Source organism: Oncorhynchus mykiss, chromosome 2 (assembly GCF_013265735.2).
Source record: "Oncorhynchus mykiss isolate Arlee chromosome 2, USDA_OmykA_1.1, whole genome shotgun sequence".
Classification (NCBI taxonomy): Eukaryota; Metazoa; Chordata; class Actinopteri; order Salmoniformes; family Salmonidae; genus Oncorhynchus; species Oncorhynchus mykiss.
In genome coordinates, this window is record NC_048566.1 from 91668010 (window position 1) to 91683512 (window position 15503).

The 15503-nt window shown below is 39.9% G+C and overlaps 1 protein-coding gene across 1 annotated transcript; it reads right to left on the reverse strand.

Annotated features, from left to right (window-relative positions):
- Nucleotides 1–387: 387 nt before the first annotated feature.
- On the reverse strand, nucleotides 388–5721 carry alx1 (ALX homeobox 1). The gene is made up of 4 exons (XM_021576768.2): nucleotides 5353–5721; nucleotides 4325–4626; nucleotides 3763–3891; nucleotides 388–2122 (listed from the first exon to the last, which is right to left on the reverse strand). The coding sequence occupies exons 1-4, from the start codon at nucleotides 5570–5572 to the stop codon at nucleotides 1793–1795; spliced, it is 981 nt and encodes a 326-aa protein (XP_021432443.1). The 5' UTR covers nucleotides 5573–5721; the 3' UTR covers nucleotides 388–1792.
- Nucleotides 5722–15503: the final 9782 nt, after the last annotated feature.

The following is a 15503-nucleotide window of genomic DNA, read 5'->3' on the forward strand; positions in this document are numbered from 1 at the left end:
AGAACAGACAGTGATCTCAGAGAGAGAGAAACACAAAGGGCTGACGTCAGCCCTCAGCAGAGGAGAAAGGCAGAGAACATGCTCCTGTTTCCATGTGGTGGGATAATAGGAATACATGTGACTATAGGGGGGAGAGGGGGATTAAGTCGGATAATAATATCAACGATTTATATTGTATCTGAAGAGATGCAGTGCCTGAAGTTTTTTTAATGATAATTCTAATTTCCATGTAGATTATACACATTATACTAGGTACGTCAATAGTTAAATTACAGTATATTACTGTAGTGTAACGCTATGGTTACATCCCTGTAAAGCAGATTATTCCTTGTCTACAATGAGTGAATCCTAAACTGTGTGAATATAATAAAACATAATCTATCACAATTGAGGTTTTTATTATCTTTTTATTTGATCATTTTAATAGAAATTATAATGACAAAATGTCTAACTGCTTCCTGTGCTGGGGCCTTGTAGCACAACACAGACACAGCTAATGAGGTTACATAGCTTTACCGCAAGGCACACTGCAGACATGTTAGTAAGTCAGTCCATTTCATTTCTGTTCTGCTCTGAAAGTCCTGAGTGGTATACAGTAGAAGGTTGGGTTGTTTGTGACAAAACCAATACGTGCAATACCCTTGGGGCAAAACAGACAAGATTGTTGACAACGTATATATTTAGTCTCCAAATGTTTATTAAAAACATAAATACATTTTCACAATGAGCAGTTGTCTCTCAGATACATTGTTACAGTTGTTGGTTAGCTAGCTAGTGAATTTTTGCCATATTAGCATAGATGTGGCTTGAGTCAAAACAACTCGGAACAAGACATGATATCAATAACAAGACAACGAGCTGAAACGAGCCACCTACGATTCCCCACATAGCAGCTTTTTTGTCATTGTTGCTAGCTGTCTGACCATCCAGAATCATAACAACACGGCCTTCTACCTCTAAGATGTGTGTGCATCGTTTTAGTGACTGTAGGGCAATGGAATTATAAAGCACAGGGAATTACAATATTCACACTGTCCTCAACTTATAGGACATACTATAGTTGATCTTTAGATGGATTATTTCCTGGACATACAAAGCATGCTTTTTATTTATGTATTTTATTTAACCTTTATTTAACTAGGCAAGTCAGTTAAGAACAAATCCTTATTTACAATGACGGCCTACCCCGACCAAACCCTAACCCAGACGACGCTGGGCCAATTGTGCGCCGCCCTATGGGACTCCCAATCACGGCCGGTTGTGATACAGCCTGGAATCAAACCAGGGTCTGTAGTGACGCCTCTAATACTGAGATGCAGTGCCTTAGACCGCTGCACCACTCTTAATGGAGTGCTCGAACCGGCTCAGAGTTTTCAAGTCACAGAGGGGTACATTTTCAGCAATGCATTGTTTAACATCGGGTGTTAACCTGAAAGTAAATTTCATCTGTGTGTTGTGAACTGAAATGCACTGCTCAACCTCGATGAGCAGACCTTTAAATCTTGAAGCAGTTCATCTCCTCTGACATTTGACTCTTTTGACCAACAGGTTCACAGTTTGTTGACTCCATGGAGAGGCTTCATGTCTCTACAGTCTCGGAGACAACCAGTCAGTTATCAGTATCTAGGCCTACATTATTTTGACTTCTGTATGTCCTCTTCAATCAATCAGTGTCACAGTCAGATTTCTGTCAGTCAACATTGGGGGTTATAAACGTGCGCAGTAGTAATGCTAAAGTTAGAGAGGCTGTGAGTCAGTCAGCTGGCTGGACATGCAGAAGAGACATTCACAATCACATGGCCCAGGATATGTTGGCCGCATGTTCCTTAGCCTTCATCCGCAGCACAGCAATGCTGGATGAGCGTCTCTCAAATTCAGGCTTGGTCTCGAATGGGTGTCCATTGGGCGAGGGCGTGAGGAGGGAGTCGGCCGTGAAGAAGTTGTTGAGGGAGACGTGTCCAAACTGGTTCTGCTGGTTGGGGAAGCCCACGTACCCGTGGTCGGCTGCGGAGCGGGGGGAGTGGGAATACGAGGTGACACATGGGGGAGATCCACGGGGGAGCATGCAGGAGGAGACCACAGAGCCACTGGGAGCAGGGCTGGGCCACAGGTTGTTGGAGATCTGTGGAGTAAAATAAAACAGATCATTAATTATCTGGTTATTTATTATTCTACCAGAGAAGTTGATTGGTCTTGGCTTTGATTATGAAGTGCTACTGATGTTTAGTATTTTGCCATTGTGAGGCCATAGGGAAATGTCCACATTGCGTTGAAGTTATTCTATTCTACAGTATATTGAGGGTATCTTCTTTTTATAAAGTGCTACTTCAGATAGCCTATAGCCGAAGCTTACATTTCAGATTTCAGTCCAGATGTCACAAATTGTATTCCTGATTAACCTGGAAAAATCATATCTGTAAGATCTGAACCCAAAAGGGTTCTATCTAGAACCCAAAAGGGTTCTACCTGCAACCAAAAAGGGTTCTCCCTGGAACCATAAAGGGTTCTCCCTGGAACCATAAAGGGTTCTCCCTGGAACCATAAAGGGTTATCCTATGGGGACAGCCAAAGAACCCTTTTGGAACCCTTTTTTCTAAGAGTGTACCACTGGGCTGGAACTACAGTAGGCTACTGCCAAATGTTGGTTTACAGACAAATTTAGCAAATATTAGAAAGACAATTAATTGTGGTGCAGGTGAAGATTGTGGTCTGGTTTGGTGGTTATAAGTAATGACGATTTGTTAGCGTTTATATTTTCAACTGGTTGCAAACAAAATTATTTCCCTAAACATATGACATCAGAGAGCATATCAGATATGACCTCAACCATCTATAAATATAGCAACAATTTTACACAAACTTCACATTTTAAAACCAATACAGATCATACTCTTTCATAGAAATGTCCATGTCCAACCCCCAAAAAATGTAACTCATGTTCCCCCTACAGTATGTACAAGGAAGAAATCATCAACTTTCAAATGGATTTAGTCATGGTCTGAAACAAACAGTAAAATATTGGGCATGTTTCAATCCACCACTTGGCGTCAGTGCCCTCTATAGTAAGTAATATATCTGGATAAACTATATTAAAGGCGATGGCTTTATTCTAGTGTTAATATGAGAAACATATGAGAGGGAATTCAGGCATGGATTTAGGACAGGACATTGAGAGCCTGGCTGTACGCCTTTACATCTTCAAAGCTAATCCTCTTCAACGACGTTAGTCTGTAAGAGTAGTCTATTTACTTCAAACGCGACTAACGCGTTCTACACTGACGGCGTGACCACACCCCAACTAAGGATTTTGATGGGTCAGACAAAGTTAAACATGTTTCATTATTTACAGGAATGAAGGCTTTATACATTTTATTTTTGAGTAATGCTTTCTGGCAGCCCGTTATGGCTTTAACGTTTAATGTTGGCTTTCAGTGGTTTGCCGAGATACCTTCTAATCAACTTTGGAAATCTTATCTGAAATATGGTGCATGATAAATCGAACCCGCCGTCAGAGTTGGTCAATCTATCAAGGGTTTGTGGCGGTCAACAGCACTTATTTATAGTCTAACCTATTCCATTTTAACGCACGACATGCTCCACAAATGATATTAGGTCATTATTAACAATAATTAGAACTTAGTATAGCCTACCAAAACCATATGTTTAATTTCAGATTATATGATTTTACAGAAGACGGAGACAAAAAAAAACGATTCAATAGTGGCAAATAAAATTGTTGTTCTGGTGAAAGAGCAAACTTGCCTGTGAGTAACTGTCTGTTCTTGGCAACACGGATATGTCGTATGTGGCTGCAAAGTGACTTTTTGCCTGTTGAATCTGTCCATAACGTTCTCTTTTTCTCCACTTGGCTCTTCTGTTTTGAAACCACACCTAAAACGGGAACGAGAGATACAAAATAAGCAAACTTTGTCAATAAAGAAATTGGTCAACATGTACCCTTCTTTTTCAGCGTTGTCTTAACCTATTGCTCTGTTAGATGACATTTAAAGTTCACCAAGCCGTCACACAAATACAGAGCCAATAAAGAAATCGAGGATCAATTCTTAATTGACAGTAGTAATTCTTAAAATATGCTCAAAAAATATGGTTAAAAAGCCTAAATGGCCTGCATTGCACTACATTAAATAACCTTGGGCCTACTTATTTTGTACATTCTAAATACATAACAAATTGTTTTAATAGACCTAAAATAAGACCAAAGTGATCTCAGTCAATAGTAAGCTACATGTGATGTTCCCGATTCTGTTCCTAAACAACGTGGCACTAGAACAACGGAAGGACAGTGAGAGTAGGTCTATATTACCTGCACTCTGGCCTCGGTTAGTTCCGTCCTCATCGCCAGTTGTTCTCTCACATAAACATCTGGGTAATGAGTTTTCTGAAACACCTTCTCCAACTCCTCCAGCTGTGCGCTCGTGAATGTCGTCCTGTGTCGCCTCTTCTTACTGCTCGATACGTTACTGTCACACTTGTCACCCATTTCGTCCAAATCCGTTTTCTCTTGACACGCCGTTACCGGCGAGGCCCTCAGATTGCAACAGTTGTCGATCGACCTTCCAAGGTCCGCGTGCAAGGTATCTTCCGTTTTCTGGACACCATAATTCGCTATATGAAAGAAAAATAAAAGGTATTATTTGTATTATAAATCAATGAATAACGCAGATGTTGCAAAAATATAGGCATGTGCCATATTAAGTAATCTATGACAGATGAGTGAGGCTATAAATAATAGGCCATTGACGAATCTATTTACATGAGATGAGATGAGATGTTGCATGTAGGCATATTTGTTATGTAACCTATATGCGGTGAATGTGAAATATTTTGCAGTACGGTTATATTTCAGTTTTGGTGATGTAAAATAATATTTACAAAACCACAATAATGTGAGCCTATAAACATACTTCCATTCCTCATTTAAACAGGTAGATTTTAAATATGATCACATCTGCCCATTGCTCTTTCAATGTGTTGCTAGCTTGGCAATATAAAAAAATAACTCAATTGCCGCAATTCAATAGTTTATGGATTTAGAGCAATAAGAATCACATAACATTCAAAAAAACTTGTTTGAGATATGGCACATAAATGTGGAGATGTGAGGAATTTACGCACAAGTAGCCTACCATGTTCATTTCTCAGGCACAATTTTGAGAACAAAAAACGTGGGTAACACTTTACTTGCAAGTATAGACTATAATGCATGTACATTTAGTTATAGGCCTAATGCATCGTAACACATCTCATAGCCTACCAATTTCAGCGACAGTTAAAAAAATATATTTGGTAGCGTTTTATGCATCGTGAGTGGAAAAGGTTCCAGTAACTAACCGTGTTGGTCTCCGCAAGGCGAGGACCGCTCCATTCGCGAGTGGTGCTCGCTGCTCTGTATCCCGAAGGCCTGCACACACTTGGGCGAGGTCTTGCTGTAGTACTGCACACTGTCCAAACTCTCCATAACTTGGTCCAGCGCGCCGCCAGAGCCCATGTAGTAGTCGCTGCCCTTAATCGCTTGACTTTTCAATGCGAATTTATCGTTCATGTATTCCATGATCTCCTTCCCGAGATCTCGTCGCTCACAGAACCTTGTCAACTGACCATAAATAAGTTCTGTCGACGTTCAACAAATTTGAAGAGCTATATCGGCTACCCCGATAACACAATAATTGTTCAAAGCCGTTAATATGTCTTGTCTTGAAGGCACTGTGGTCTCTTTATAACGGGAGGAGAGGGGGTTCCTTGAAGAAGCCTCCCTCCCCACTTTTGAATATGGAGCAGTCGGAACTCCTCCCACCCGCACAGTCCAAACCAAACACACTTAAGTGATTCTAGACCCTAGAATTGGGCTTAAAGGAAACAATCGAATTGACTTAAATTTACAACATGTTGAGCCACCCCAAATAAAGTGGGGTAATGATTTATCTAGCCTACTGCAAGTTGAGACTGCACATACAATTTGTTAGAGCGCATGGAAACGGACATTGGTCTTAGACACTCACTTGATGGTCATTCCAGTTATTGGTTGAAATTATTGCTAATAAACTGAATAACTTTATTATCATGGCAATATATTTATGAAAATATTAATTTACATTGTGTAACAACTTTTATGATATGTTTTAGCCTTAAAAACTATGCTTTTAAATGTGAAATGTTTTTGTTATTTAACTAGGCAAGTCAGTTAAAAACAAATTCTTATTTACAATGACGGTCTACCAAAAGGCAAAAGGCCTCCTGCGGCGACGGCGAAAGGAATTAAAAATAAGAAAAATAATATAAATATATTAGGACAAAAACACACATCATGACAAGAGAGACAACACAACACTACACAAAGAGAGACCTAAGACAACAACATAGCAAGGCAGCAACACATGACAACGCAGCATGGTATCAGTACAACATGACAAAAACATGGTAGCATCACAACATGGCAGCAGCACAACATGGTAACAGCACAAAACATGGTACAAACATTATTAGGCACAGACAACAGCACAAATGGCAAGAAGGTAGAGACAACAATACATCACGCAAAACAGCCACAACTGTCAGTAAGTGTCCATGATTGAGTCTTTGAATGAAGAGATTGAGATAAAACTGTCCAAGTTGAGTGTTTGTTGCAGCTCGTTCCAGTCGCTAGCTGCAGCGAACTGAAAAGACGAGCTAAATGCTATACTTTCTCTACAAAATTGTGAATTATAGGCCGATGCAAATTGCTGGTGGGTCTTTTAGATACATTCTAGAAATGAAGACGGACTTATTTGTGTGTTTTGAAAGAGAGTTGTACATGCGCTCAATGTTGTGGTAATTCCTAAGGCCTACTGTATAATAATAATAACAAAAATTATGTGTATTCGATTTGCATTTGTGTTGTCACGTTTCATCGCATTTGCTGCATTTACGCAGCAAACACATTATGTTTATGCGAGGCTTTTTAATCTATTGAAATGCATTGTTTGGTTAAACATAGGCCTATTGTACATATTACAATCAGATGTATTTTTAAATCTATATCCTAACACATGAAGCATGCATGCATTATTTATTACACTGTCAGCGCAAGAAATTGTAGTGTAGTTTAAGATGTTACAACAGGCCTCTCTATATGTGCACATTTTTAAAACGGGATTTAAAAAAAAAACGATAATAACGGTGATCCTTATAAAGTAGGTCTACCTGCTTAAAACTCATAATGAATTTAGACCAATTTAATGCATCATATTTAGTAATAGCTCAAATTTGCGTGTGCCTCAATTGTGATTCCAGTATTTCAGAGCTAATAGCTATGCAGTTATAACGTGCACAATTATATCACAACAGGACACTTTGGTAAAAATATATTTAACTTCAGGGAAACGAATTCATATGTTTACTGGGATGGTATTTACATGTCAATGGAATCTGTGTGTCGTGTCTCAATGTTCAGCAATGTTAATCGGATTTAGTGAGAATCCATGGCTACCCACTGCAACTCGCACGAAACCATGTGGACAGCATATTTTTGTACGGATCTTTAACAAGCAATGCAATGCTCTGTCCAATTTAGCAGACCAAACAAAGACAACGAAAGTTAGGCTATATGTCAGTATGGACAGAGAATGAGATAATTTACCTATTTACTTGTTATAGGACTGCATTCGTGGTATGGTTTTGATAACAACCACTTGAGTGAATTTATATGTCAGTGTGCATATGTGTGTGTGTGTGTGTGTGTGTGTGTGTGTGTGCACGGGCGTGTGTGATTCTTTTTCAGTATATATTCTAGTCTAACGATTTGGGGTGATAGGGGCTCAATGCAAACTATTGAACAAAGTCATAAAATAAGGCTATGCATAACCTTTGAATGAATTAAATATAGGCTATATTAAAGATACATATAATACATTGACGAGGAAAAGTCTGCAGGAAACCAAATAGTACATATGACCACCGTGCTTAAAAAACAACAGGAAGACAAGTTCCTCTCCATATAATGACAATAATTATATTGCCAAGAACAGAAACCATCTTCCCCCTCCTTCCATCTCGTGGGCCTACCACCTGCCATGCAGACCATATTTAGCTACGGTTCGCTATCGGGTCAGTGATAATACCTGGGGTTGGATGGTGCCACTCGAGGAAAAATATAAATAAATATGAGTGCTCTTAAGTAGCAGGGGGGAGTCTTATTGGGCTTCTAAGGTGACCTCGCCATGCGACCTCATGCTGAGGAGAAAATGCGAAAAGTTCGCGGCGGTTTGGTCCGTAGGTGGGCGGTGGAATGAGAACTCCTGCCACAACCCGCAAGTTCTTGAAAGTGGACATGATGTTGTCATTGCTGCAGGCTTGCCATAACAAAGGATCGCATCTATTAATGAAATATTTTAAAAGTGAATTCAAAAACCAGACCCAGGATAAATTATGGTTGCAATGTTGGTTTATCTGTTGCTCAAAATAAAACTAATTTCATGCACCGTCATTTATTAAGTCCTTCAGAAAATAATCTAAATATCATTATAGTAAAAATTACGAATCGAATCGAGTAAAAAGTCATTGATTAGACCAACAATTAATCACAAAAACAGCCTTGTTGAGCCTTGGTCTGAATAATAATAAACAATTGGAAAGTCATTTAATAAGACTGTAGCTGTAGCCAAAGCCACAGTGTGAACTCTAACTTAGTGTCAGTGTTTTTGTCACTCATGTTCAAGTCTTAGATATACAGTATTACAGGCGACTCTCAAAATCAAAAGCAACCAACGTTTATGTTTTTGTTGCAGCCTGCCTATACGATTAGCCATTTATATAGAAACCTCTCTCTCCAAATGTTTACAAAATGTTAAAGCAATTGATTAGTCCTCAGTGTTTGTTTTTATTTTGTTGGTTTGTCTTTTGTTTTGCATGCTCACGCAGACAGACATGCCTAGAAACGCAGGCACTGAGTCAGTGTAGAATGTAATCTGGGTTCATGTACACAGGTCTCTACGGTCAATGGTCTAATTAAAATGATAATAAACCACTAGATGAGCTTACTGAGCTGATCCCAGATGTAGAAGAGATAGCCACTACCAATCAAAATACAAATCTATACATTCTTGGAACAAGTTCTCAAAAACGGAAACATTTGGAAAAATAGAAGAAAATAAAACTACACATTTTTAAAATATTTATAATGTTGACCATTTGTGCTACAATTCAAGTTGACCACACAAGTCAAGGTTAGAAGTTCATGCAACACAACAAGGGCATAACTTTGTGTTGAATATTGGGAGGGGGGGGGGGGGGGGGGGGGGGGGGTTCAGGGTCAATGGGTTCTGGTGTCAACACTGAAAGCAATGGTCCCTCTAAATTGAGCACGTGCACAGGCGCACAGCTCCCCAGGGACTGCTGCACAGAATAAATATCAGCCTGTGCAGAGAAGCACATATTTGAACTTTGCTGAACTTTCTAGTTTTCCCCTTTAACGAACTTTAACTTGAACTTTAAATAAACTTTACCTTCCACTGTGGGAATTGACAATATTAGCCACTTTCAATGCAACATACCGAAACAAAACGAACTATGCAATATTTTTTTTGTAGGCAGAACATACCAGAGTAGGATTCTGTTGCATTGACAGGCATGACTCAGCCCATACTCTACAGACCGGTGCAGCACAACCAATCAGAGCTGCAGTATCCCTATATGCAAATAAAACATTGACATATATGGATCTGTGCCATTCACTTTGAACTGGACTGTGTTTACAGCATGAGTGGTCATGAGTAGATGCACATGTTTAAGATCAATGCAAGAGCTGCATGTTGCCACTTGTGCACATTTGTCCATATCCTTTGCCAGTAAGCATTATTAGTCCATTTATAGCTAATTTCTAGTCAGCAATGAGGGAGTGGTTGCTTCCTACAAGAGCACAAAATGGGTGCATTTCTAGCCATCTTTGAAAAGCAAGTCAGGTAAAGAGCATTTTTTTCTGTCTTAAAGAGGCACTGTTGTATTTTGAGACAGGCTTTAATAAGCAAAGTAGCCAATAGGCAGAGGGTAGCATAAATAGTATATTTCTCTTTAATGATCAAATAGCCACAGTAGCACTTGGCCACTGTTATAACTGTAACTTAAAGCGGGTACAGCCTCAGTGTTCACAGAAAACGCCGCCAATAATTGCACCGAATTTTCACAACTTCCAAGTTTTGGCTCAGCAGACCTGACATTTGCTCAGTGCCGATTTTTTTTTTGTAGGAAACATTGGTGAAATGGTTGTTTCTGATTAATTTCGAAGGGAAAATACGTTTTAAAAAATTCCTGATAATTTGGTCTAAATACCCCAAACACAACTGAAACGCCAATATTTTTCTATTTACTTGAAACTGTGTTCTTACTCGTACCAGTTCAGAAAGTCACCACCACATCACTTCTTTAACTACTTTTAAATGTCAAAACCCATTATTCTACTTGTGTACCCTTTACCACACTTGGCTAGTACATGGTCTTGAATAACTCGTTTCTTATACCCAAGTAACTTAAAAGGAGTCGAGTCCAGACACTTCTTACTTGGTTACACAATTTAATGTCAGTATTAATTCATAAAAACTTAAGTGACAGTCAAAACATAACTGTTCAATATGGCTCAAACTAGAAGAAAAATAAACGCACACCTATTTAGGCGAGGTGCTGGCTAGCGGAGTAGAAAACTTGAAAATAAAAGAGAGCCGCACACTCTAGGAGCTCAGATGCAATATGGCTCAAGCAACAGACTTCAAAATAAACCAATCAGTATGGCGTCATGCTCAAGCAACAGACTTCAAAATAGACTAATCAGTATGGTGTCATGCTCAAGCAACAGACTTCAAAATAAACCAATCAGTATGGCGTCATGCTCAAGCAACGGACTTCAAAATAGACTAATCAGTATGGTGTCATGCTCAAACAACAGACTTCAAAATAAACGAATCAGTATGGCGTCATGCTCAAGCAACGGACTTCAAAATAGACCAATCAGTATGGTGTCATGCTCAAGCAGACTTTAAAATAAACCATCAAGCAACAGACTTCAAAATAAACCAATCAGTATGGCCTCATGCTCAAGCAACAGACTTCAAATTAGACCAATCAGTATGACGTCATGATCAAGCAACGGACTTAAAACATATATATAAACAACATATTGTCATTCACCATCAAGAAAAAAACATACACATTCAATAACCGGTTGCAACCTTATACAAAGGTGGGCATAGTGGCACAGAAAGGGGTCAGATCTAAGGTCTGAAGTCAGTAAAATGCACTAAATACCTGTTTAAGCCTGTCACTGACAGAAACAACATTTGGGCATGTTGTTTTCCTATCTATGGTATCCAGCTTCTCTTGGTGGATAAGACAGACGCAAAATAGTTCAATCTGCTTTGGGTGCGTTCGTAAATTCGCTCTGGATATCTACTCCAATTTCAGAGCGCTCTCCTCCTGTGTGCTAGAGCGCAGAATAACTGATTCATTTACGAACGCTCAACACCCCTTGAATATGGCCGGTGTCAGTAAACCTCGGCTAAAAGGCGTATTAAATTGTTGCCAGCAGCACAGTTTCAGTCACCAATGCTCTGGATAACATGCAAACAGCCTAACCAGCTCTGCTAGGGCGAGTAAAATAGTCTCTAGTTTGTGTGGGGCGGCAGGTTGCCTAGTGGTTAGAGCGTTGGGCCAGTAACCGAAAGTTGTTAGATCGAATCTCCGAGCTGACAAGGTACAAATATATCGTTCTGCTCCTGAACAACGCAGTTAACTGATCCTCGGCCTTCATTGTAAATAAACATTTGTTCGTAACTGACTACATTTAAAAACGTAGTTAAATTGTTGCCAGCAGCACAGTTACAGAGATTGGAGATATGGATAACAGAGCCTTGTCTGGAAGCCGTGTGCTTGACTGCGGTTCAGGTCAGAACGGTCAAAAATGTACCCTCTGAATTTATGAACAGACAATCTGACAAAACTCTGAATTTACGAACGCCCAGTGCGTACTCTGGCACTACAAATTGAATGTTGTGCACAGCCACTAAATAAAATCAGAATACAGGCAACAACATTTGTTATAGCTTGGTCTACAGTCAGCAAAGCTGAGACATTGAACCGATATCTCCAATCTCTGTGCGATGTTAATTGCTGTCCCAACGTGCTTTACCAGAATGCCGTATAACTCAAATTCTCACCTGTTCGTCCTCTCCCTGCCTCAACATGGGCGGTGCTCTCTCTCTCACTATTTGAACCCTGACATAATCATATTACAAACATGACGGGGTTAACTTATTAACATGACGTATACCATGGCATTGTTGAATACTCGTTTCTGATTGACTTGAAATAAATTCTAGAACATGCATTATTTAAGTGATAATGTCCGAGAAGCCGTGTTCGGATGATATATTGGCACAGGTGTTGTTCGTCGAGGGCCGCCAAACCGTGCCAATATATCGTCCAAACACCGACATTAGCACATTTATACAACGGGTTACCAACATATTCACATAATGATTTACATATTTTAATTAAAAAGGTTATTTTGATTAATTGATTTAATCCTTCCACAAGATATAGTCCCGACACAAATATAGTGTTTCTACCCAAGCCGACTGGTCATTTGTTCTATCGGTTTGGTTGCAGGGACGCAACCCAGTTGTTCAGTGAATATGTATAGATAATAAACATAGAGTAGCAGCAGTGTAAAAACAAAGGGGGGTCCCGGTGGCCATTTGATTAATTGTTCAGCAGTCTTATGTCTTGGGGGTAGAAGCTGTTAAGGAGCCTTTTGGACCACTAGCCATGGTATGAAAGGGTTATACTCAACTCGTTGGTTTATGCGTTCTTTGGAAAGTAATGCAACTCCATTGACAGTCAGCTCCACTCCGCTAGCGAGTCGTGGAACACACCTTCCACGTTGTTCATTATTTTCCATAGAATGCATAGCCTCTTGTTGATTATCCCTTACTTAGATTCTGATTTTATTAACTCAATTATTTTACTGTCTGGCAATAGGTATAGCTAGTTGGCTGACGACATAGTACCAGTCTACAGGGCTGGCGTTATGGGCCTGCCCTACCGTCCCTCCTTGACCGTCCCCAAAAAATATTAAACTATAGATAATTTATTTGACCAAAACGTATGACGACAGAAAGGCGCATCAATCTCAGATAAAGCAACCGAGCGAGCGAAACAGCGTCCCTCTTTCTCCATATGTGTAGACCATGTATCTTATGCTTTCTGGACAAAAGGAGTATGGCATGTCATACCTTTTCTGGCTAGACATCATCAGATCCATGAGCTACATATTCTAAGATAGAGGGGTGATGTTTTGCTCGCTAGTTTCAGCAGAGAGGAAGAGTCGAAGCGAGATGGCTCGCTCTTGCGAAAATGTGTCCTGAATAAGCCCAATGCATTTCTATGGGCATAATATGCAGACCTAAACTTGTCACCTACATTCCTGCCTAGGACAACTTGCATTGTTAGGGCGGAGACAAATACAGATATCTGGTTTCAGACACTTGCGAATTAGAAAGCAAAGTTGGCGGGTGCACTGTTCGGATGCTGGCTTCCCCTAAAGTAAATTGATGTCTTGCCAAAATTATACAATTACTCCTGGCGAGGCAGACAGGCAGAGTAGAGATATGAATGCGATTGAAATAACCTGAATTTTCATCAAGATATTTTCTACTTTTTTTATTTGTCAGTTTTAGGCCTATGTATTTCACTTAGTTGACGATGAAGTTATAGGCACACTGCTCCATTGGCCTATGGGCCTATATCTTTAGCAGCCAATGGATCACGGTATTATCAATGTGTCCATATGGCAAAGGCTGGTGATCTTGCATGCACTATTTCAAGAGTGTGCACACAGGATATCCCATAAAAAAACGGGCCCACCTATAGAAATAAAATGCCCATCCAACTGATTCGTTCTGGTGCCGGCCCTGCCAGTTAATTATTAATTGTATAGTTAGATAGCTAGCTATTCATTCATTTACTTAGTCTTCTGCATTCCCCCCAAATATCTTATGTCCTGCATTTTTCTCCCTTTTGGCATTGGCACATCCATGAACGGCACTAGTTACTTTTTTCACTAGGGTGAACACTGACTCATTGAGTGCTGATCACCTGAAACTGCAGTTGAAAAGGAAAGTATCCAGATACGGTGCTAGCTTAGCTAGCTAGCTAACGTAAGCCTAGCTAAAACAGCCAACCTAGCATTTTATCACTCGGTATAAAACTCATTTTACACAATATTATCTCATCACCAATAGTTTGGTAGTTACACAAGAACATAGGAATACATCTATGGCATTTTCAATAACTTTTACTCGTTTATACATTTATACCTATAAGAGCCTGCGAATATAGCTACCCTGAGAGGTATCCTATGGAGCCAGCTAGATCTACTCAGGGTTTTCAAAAGCTAACCAGCTTCAGTTGGCTTAAAATTCCAGTTCAGGCTTCATCCGTACTAGGACGGTGGATATTGCTGTCTGCCTGCCTCTAAACTCTAGCAGGCTTGTAAGTGCGAGTGCATTGTTGCACATGGATAGTCGAACACCGAATTCTTCATGGACACAATTCTGAAAAATTAATTCATTTCCATTGGTGAGTCAGTGACACATTTTCGTTTGTGCGAAATCAAAATTAAAAATAAGTTATCTTGCAAATTCAGCAGGCTATGGTGAGAAACGGTCTTTATTTTATTATTGTTAATGCCGACTTTATCAAAGCACTTTCTCCCCCACTCCTATCAATAAAATAATTGTATTATGGTCATACAAAAGTGTTACGTCTGTGAAGTTTAAAATACATTATGTTATTTATATATGTGTAATTTAATATACACTGCTCAAAAAAATAAAGGGAACACTGAAATAACACATCCTAGATCTGAATGAATGAAATATTCTTATTAAATACTTTTTTCTTTACATAGTTGAATGTGCTGAAAACAAAATCACACAAAAATTATGAATGGAAATCAAATGTATCAACCCATGGAGGTCTGGATTTGGAGTCACACTCAAAATCAAAGTGGAAAACCACACTACAGTCTGATCCAACTTTGATGTAATGTCCTTGAAACACGTCAAAATGAGGCTCAGTAGTGTGTGTGGCCTCCACATGCCTGTATGACCTCCCTACAACGCCTGGGCATGCTCCTGATGAGGTGGCGGATGGTCTCCTGAGGGATCTCCTCCCAGACCTGGACTAAAGCATCCGCCAACTCCTGGACAGTCTGTGGTGCAACAGATGGTTGGATGGAATGAGACATGATGTCCCAGATGTGCTCAATTGGATTCAGGTCTGGGGAACGGGCGGGCCAGTCCATAGCATCAATGCCTTCGTCTTGCAGGAACTGCTGACACACTCCCAGCCACATGAGGTCTAGCATTGTCTTGCAGTAGGAGGAACCCAGGGCCAACCACACCAGCATATGGTCTCACAAGGGGTCTGAGGATCTCCTCTCGGTACCTAATGGCAGT

What these genes read in the sequence shown, in the direction of transcription:
- alx1 (XM_021576768.2), bottom strand. Translation starts at nt 5,572, where the DNA reads ATGGAATACATGAACGATAAATTCGCATTGAAAAGTCAAGCGATTAAG. An exon ending in TAACCGAGGCCAGAGTGCAG is followed by an intron (nt 3,892 to 4,324) that starts GTAATATAGACC and finishes TTCCCGTTTTAG; the next exon opens with GTGTGGTTTCAAAACAGAAG. An exon ending in GAACAGACAGTTACTCACAG is followed by an intron (nt 2,123 to 3,762) that starts GCAAGTTTGCTC and finishes TTTACTCCACAG; the next exon opens with ATCTCCAACAACCTGTGGCC.